This window comes from Cynara cardunculus (genome assembly GCF_001531365.2).
Source record: "Cynara cardunculus var. scolymus isolate 2C chromosome LG 2, CcrdV1, whole genome shotgun sequence".
NCBI lineage: Eukaryota > Viridiplantae > Streptophyta > Magnoliopsida > Asterales > Asteraceae > Cynara > Cynara cardunculus.
Genome location: NC_037529.1, coordinates 7,750,035 through 7,757,469, shown reverse-complemented (window position 1 = coordinate 7,757,469; position 7,435 = coordinate 7,750,035). Strand labels below are relative to the sequence as shown.

At 35.0% G+C, this 7,435-nt stretch overlaps 1 protein-coding gene across 1 annotated transcript; it reads right to left on the bottom strand.

Annotated features, from left to right (window-relative positions):
* Positions 1-4,675: 4,675 nt before the first annotated feature.
* On the bottom strand, positions 4,676-6,430 carry LOC112507635 (cytochrome P450 86A1). Its single transcript, XM_025112287.1, has one exon. It carries the CDS (start codon positions 6,428-6,430, stop codon positions 4,874-4,876), a length of 1,557 nt encoding a protein of 518 aa, XP_024968055.1. The 3' UTR covers positions 4,676-4,873.
* Between the last annotated feature and the right edge of the window lie 1,005 nt (positions 6,431-7,435).

Here is a 7,435-nt window from a genome sequence, read left to right as displayed (position 1 = left end):
TCATAACTTCATCATGAGGTCCTTCAGTATCAAAATGGCAATCTGCTTTACCTGGTTTATACCATTGATCCCTATTCCTAACGTCAATAAGCACATAATATCAACATCATCACAATCTCTAACCTACCACGAAGCCATTGTTTGAAACTACATAATAGAAATTTCTAAACTATTTTATTTTCTTTGACATTTTTTTTGTAAGGGTGTCCGGGCCAAAGCCCGACTAATCCTCGACAAATTTGGAGGCTAAACATGGCCCCACTTAAATGTCGCCAACACTCCCCTCCCAGGGCTCGAACTCGGGTTCATGACTATGCCATGCCCGAGCCTTTACCACTAGGCTGGAAGGTCTTTGACTTCTTTGACATTTTAACTCTAGAGAAAACAACTCTTGGTATGGATTCTCTTAATTACAAGATTCCTACCTACCTTGAACAACACCTCTTTGAAATCAATGAATTAATTGATTAAATTTTGGTGAGATATTTTTGAAAATTTAAATCAAACCCTTATTAAATTTATGCACTTACTTTGAAACAGACACATAATTAGACTAAATTTTTTAAATTACTAAAAAAATATCATGTTTCTATTTTTAATATATGAATTCTGATATATATAGTTTTAGATATGTACCTAAAAAGGTTATGAAGTACGTATAATGAGTACAAAAAATTTATCGTATGTTGCCCTTAGATCCTACCATGTATATGATATACTCATCGTTACGTATTACTAAACGGTAAGCATAACGAAAACACTGTTGTGGTACAAATTGTTTTTACACCTATGGTTCATTGGATTTTTGATCAACATATGGGTTTTATATGACACCTAAAATATGTAAGTGTTCTAATAGAATGTTTTATAAGATTGAGTTTATAGGACCAAACCATAGAGCATCTGGTCTAAAAATGTTACAATATGTTTATAGAATATTTTTTTGGCATTTAACTAAGTTGTTTAAAATACTTTTAAAATAAAGTGTTGTGTTGGTTATGTTATAAAACACTTTTAGAAGTATCCTGTAAACCCACATATATATATATATATATATATGTATGTATGTATGTATATATATATGTATGTATGTATGTATATATGTATGTATTGACACACACATTGTCTTTAAATAATATTCTACAAAATATATAAAACAACATTTTATTTTTAAAATATTCTTAACAACTCGTTAAAATATCCAAAAATGTCTGTAAACCTATTTTAATATTTTTAAATACAATATTTTATAATTTGATTCTATAAACTTAAGACTTATAAATCATAATATTAATTACAAGATAATGTGTTTCAGATAATGATTTCAAATATTATTTAGTTGGCTTTTTTAAAAATTATAATAATTTTTTTATTAACTTGGATATCAAACCCGTTATGTGAGCCGACTAATCTCAAAGTGATCACTTGCTTTGTGGATAGTCTGGAGTCATCGTATTTGAACCTCTGTGGCCGCAAGGATATTCTTATTTCTTCTTAAATTTGAACCTGTGACCTCCAAACACTTTTAATCTTTGGAGCCCAAATTCAAACTAATCAAACACCGTTCTTGTCATTAATTATTTTCTAAAAGCTTAAACAAAAAATATTGCTAAGAACACTCTTTCATGCATAAATTCCACCATTAATATCCGAGAGACAATGCATAAATATCATGATATATTACTTAAATTTCAACTTTAAATAGTATGCAATTAATAACAGTGTCATTTTATCTGTTTAACTCTTTTCAGCATAACTTATTTTCTTATGCATTAAATTTTGCATCTAACCATTACCAAAAAACCCACTTTTTTCGGCGGATTTCCGGCGGATATGGCCGCCGGAAAAAGTGGCGCCGGTGATTGTTTTTCCGGCGGAAAAACCGACGGATTTTCCCCTTTTTCGGCGGATCACGGCCGCCGGAAATTCCTCACCGGTTTATTTATAAAATCTTGATTAAATTAACAAACGGTTAAGTATTTTTTATTTTTTTTAAAAATTACCGGCGGAATATTCCGCCGGAAATCTTTCTCGCCGGAAAAAATATTAATCTTTTCTAAAAGAATAAATCTTTAATTTTAAAAGATATCGGCGGATATTTCCGCCGGAAATCCGCCTGAAAAAATATATAAATATAAATATTTTAATTTTTTTAATATTTTTATATTACAAACATTACCGGCGGATAAATCCGCCGGAAAAAATATATAAATATTAATATTTTAAATTTATTTTAAAATTAATATTTAAAACCTGTAAATCTGTACAATATTAAAAATGAAAATAAAAAGACGAAATAGAACTAAATATCATACATTAAAGTGAAACTACAATTATTCCAACCAAACAAAAACTAAATTGTTATAAACAAAACTAAATTGTTTCAAAGCAAAAGACAATATTCAATATGGTGGTGGCGGGGAAAAATGTTGAGATTGATTGAGCTGTCTAACCAAAGCAGCCATATCTTGAAGTTGTCTATCATGTTGCTCCTCCCTCTGTCGTCGTCGCTCCACCTCCGCCCGCTGTCGCTCCTCCTCCGCCAAATGTGGCTCCTCCGCCTCCCGCCATCGCTCCTCCTCCGCCAAACGTCGCTCCTCCGCCATCCGTTGGCGCTGACTTTGTTCCTGTAAGTCTCTAAAKCAAATACGGTCCGTTAAAACCCAATACGGTTCATTAAGGCCCAATACGGTCCATTAATCTCCAATACGATCCATTATGGCCCATTACAATCTATTAAGGCCCAATACGGTCCATTAATGTCCAATACGGTTCATTAAGGCCCAATACGGTCCGTTAAGGCCCAATACGGTTCATTAAGGCCTAATACGGTTTATTAAGGCCCAATACGATCCATTAAAGCAAATACGGTCCATTAAATCAAAATACGGTTCATTAAGGTCCAATACGGTCCGTTAAAGCCAAATGTCCGTTAAAGCCCAATACGGTTCATTAAGGCCCAATATGGTTCGTTAAAGCCCAATACGGTTCATTAAGGGCCAATATGGTTCATTAAGGCACAATACGGTTCATTAAGGCCCAATACGGTTCATTAAGGCCCAATACGGTTCATTAAGGCCCAATACGGTCCATTAAAGCAAATACGATCCGTTAAAGCCCAATACGGTTCATTAAGGCCCAATCTGATCCATTAATGTCCAATACGATCCATTAAAGCAAATATGGTCCACTAATGTCCAATACGATCCATTAAAGTCCAATACGGTCAATTAATGTTCAATACGGTCCGTTAAAGCCCAATAAAGTTCATTAAGGCCCAATACGGTCCATTAAAGACCAATACGGTCCATTAAAGGCCAATACGATCCATTAATGTTTTTTAATTTTTAAAAATGATTTTTCTTTGTTTTTTACATTTTTTTATTATTTCTCCGCCAGAAATCCGCCGGAAAAGGGTTAGAAGTTTTTTTAATTTCTTAAAAATAAATTTTTTAAACATATTTCCGGCGGATTTATTTTTTTTAAATTTTCCGCCGGAAATCCGCTGGAAAAGGTTAAAAGGTTTTTTTTTATTTTTTTAAAAATTATTTTTCTAAAATATTACCGGCGGATTTCCGGCGAAAAATTTAAAAAAAATAAATCCGCCAGAAATCCGACGGAAAATCTTTTTTAAATTTTTTTCAAAGATTAATTATTTTTAAAAGATTAATTAACCATTAATTAAGAAATCCGCCGTAAATCCACCGATAATATAACCAGTTTAATTTTTCCGGCGGAAGTCAATAAAAGTTGACTTTTTTCACATCCGCCGGAAATCCGCCAGAAAAATACCGGCGGAAATCATCCGCCGGAAATGCCCTATTTTCTAGTAGTGTCTGTAATTAATTTACTTGCAGAGATATGTAAAATCAAATCTCAAAACCGCCTAAATCAAAATTGATGTAAAATATGTCTGTTTCAAAATCAAATCTACTCCAACACCTATAAAAATAATTAACTCCAAAGTTTGACGAATTTTTAGCAGAAATTTGTATTTAGGATCAGTAACAACATCTTTAACCGAGAAATTAGCTCAAATGACCATTTCTCTCATTCAAATTGGTCTCCGAACCATCTATCCCGGGTTGACTCAAACGTCATTACATATGCAATACTCAAGTCCGTAATAGCTAAAAGACAAAATAAACTGTCAAAAGCAACCAATTTATTGTCGCAATTGTGGACCTCGTCATCACAATTGCATATCTGGTCATCGCAATTGCATACGTGTGTTGAATTTTTTTTGTCTTTAGCTAGGTCCGCAATAGATATTGTGGAAGTAATGATATTTGGATCAACTCAAGAGAGAAATTGTTAAGAGGTCAATTTGAATAAAGGAAATGGTCGTTTAACTCAAGGACTTTTTTTTAATAGTTAAAATTGATCAGACAAAATTTGTATTTAGGATCAGTTTGAATATCTTTAACAAATATGCTATATTTTTTCTTTTTTGTTGAAATTTGGAGATTTTTCTACAATCTCTCAGTTATTTTATCTATTTTAGATGATAGTTTAACATAGTTGAAAACTGCATAAAATCGTATTATGACATCAGGAGACCCAAAATATAAATTGAAACATTAAAATCAAGATACATCTCACTAGATTGCACGAGTACCCTTATTATTATAAGAAAGACAGAAAATTAAATGTTATTAAACATATAAATAACACGGATTATAATGGTTTAATTTATAATTTTTGGAAAAGCTTGGTAAAATTTTCATCATGCCAAACAAAGCACTACAATATTACGAGAAAAATAAAAATAAAAGTAAATACAAATTAAATAATACCCTTTTGACCAGACACAAGTATACGAGTACGACCACCTCAAAAACAACGAATTTCCAGATTTACCCTTCAAATGGTTCTAAGCTGCTGCTGAGACTGAGGTGAGATCGCGTGGGTGCAGGTACACCTTAAGACCATTCTTCATAAACAGCGTCAAAGACATCTTCTGTTCCACCCGGTGGCCGGTAACCAGTGACAACCGGTAACGGAGGAGAACGGCGGAAACCACCGATTTCATCTGCAAGTAAGCCAAATCCTTCCCCAAACAAGTCCTCGGTCCGGCATTAAACGCCACAAACTTGTACCCATCCTTGGGTGGTTCAAACCTGTCTCCGGTTTCCGACAGCCACCTCTCCGGTTTAAACTCCAAACAGTCGTCGCCCCAAACGCTTTTCATCCGTCCCACTGAGTATATCGAATATGTCACCGTTGAACCCGCCGGAACCATAGTCCCGTCCGGTAAAACATCGTCATTGATGACGTACTTGAAATCTTCCGGCACCGATGGGTACAAACGCAGGGTCTCCGCCAAGGCAGCTTTTAGGTAAACCAACCTGTCAGCTTCATCGAATGTCAGAGGATCAGAGATCCAAACGTTTGGATCATCACCACGTGTGTCTTTTAAAACGGTTGTCAACTCGTTGATGATTTTAGCTTCGATTATTGGGTTGTTCATGGTGAGCCAGAAAAACCAACTGAGCGCGACGGAGGAGGTGTCGCGACCAGCTAGAACGAAATTTAACGCGATGCGTTTTAAAACGTGATTAGGGAAAATGTTACCATCAACATCTCGTTTCTTGATGAACCTCGAAAGAAGATCATCTGATGGGTTTAATTTACGAGCAGTTAAGGCTTCAGTCATATAATTTTCGACGATTTGAAGGCTTTTTCTCAGTCTTATTTCTGCACCGATTCCAAAAAGTTTCTTCAACCGCCATAGAAACCCGGGATACAACAGCCGCTGCAGCGTCGCCTCCGTGGCCGAGTCAAACGCCGTAGCAAATGGGTTTTCTGATAACTCCGTGGAAAGGGTTTCAGGGTCTTTACCGAATGTCAACCCGCAAATGTTATCGAACGTCAATCGGAGCAAGAGATCTTGCAAGTCGACGGGGAAGTGTTCTTGAGAAGCTTTTTCTAAAATGCGCCATAATCTTGTTTTGATGGTCCTACTAACCCACCTGGCCATGGCTTGCCGGAGGGTTCGAGTAGTGAATTCCAAGGCCGCCGTCTTCCGCTGTATGAGCCACGTTTCACCGTCGCTGTTGAATATTCCTTGACCTAAAAGATCATGGAACGCCGTTTGCCAGGTGGGCCCTTTAGGGTAGTTATCAAACCGGGTTCGGAGTATGTGTTCGATGTTTTTAGGGTTACACGTGACTGTATAAAACCCTTGTTTACGTGCAAAGAAGGGTATGGCGATGGTGGTGGTCTGATAAGTCCCACCAACACCGGAGGAGTGTAGGTTTCCGGCGATCCAATCATGAATCCGAGACCTGTTTAGGAAGAGAACAGGAAGGCTGCCGAAAAAAGGAAAGACTTTTGGGCCAGAGAGACGACGGGAGAGGTGAAGAAACCATAGGAGATAAGCTGAAGTGGCGGTTACCACCATGAACATGATCATAAGCTCAGCTTCCATGGCGGATTTGGATTCTTTTTGTTGTGGATTTGATGAAGAAAGTGATGTAGCAGGGTTTATATTTGAAGAGCAGAGAGCATGAGAGTGGTGTAATAGAAAAGTTAAATCAGTATTTAGGAGAGAGTTGTTGAGAAAACATATTTTTGGGGTTTGAATTCATGGATCGGGGATCTTGGGTTGATAAGAACTTGTGTCTCCATATATATATATATATATTTCAGTTTCTTAATAAATAATTTTCCACCTACTTTTATTTTATTTTTGCATTTAAAATAAATTAAATGATATTCGTGTTAAATATATATATTCACCAAAAAGGAATTGTTTGAATATATTTCCAAAACAGCCATAATTTCATATAACAGGACACAAGTATAAATAGAAGCTTTAATTATTTCATTTATTTAGGGTTTTATTGAAAATATTGTAGGAAATACGAATTAAATTTATGTTTGTTTAGAGGTGGACTTAAGAAATTTTGCAAGTGTTGGTAAGGTACTAGGGGTGCTTAAAAATCCGACCAACCTGATCAATCCAACTCAACCCAACGTGAAATAATTCAACCTGAAACAACACGATGTCTAATCGAGCTGTAAATTAAATTGTCAAACCGTAGGTATTGAGTTACTTTTATTTGAACCCAACCAAATCCGTATCCTTTTATTTCTTGGATTTAATATGATTATTGAATTTTTATTAATATATACATTAGACAATTACACTATCATGTATGTTTTTCATATACACATATTTTCAATCTATTCACATCTCTATATAACTCATTTATATATATGTTTAGTAACTGTGAACATATATATATATATATGTAAATTGAGAAAATTATCTGAATGTGATATACCTAAGAAATATGGATAAGTTGTATCAAATGCTTGATGATGAAAAAGAAATTATGAGTAGAGAAATAACATATTCAAGGTTAGTAAAATATTTTAATGTATCAAAGTATCAACCCGACTAACCCGACCGACCCAACCAACCCGTACA

Coding starts and splice junctions, on each gene's coding strand:
- LOC112507635 (XM_025112287.1), bottom strand. CDS start 6,430: ATGGAAGCTGAGCTTATGATCATGTTCATGGTGGTAACCGCCACTTCA.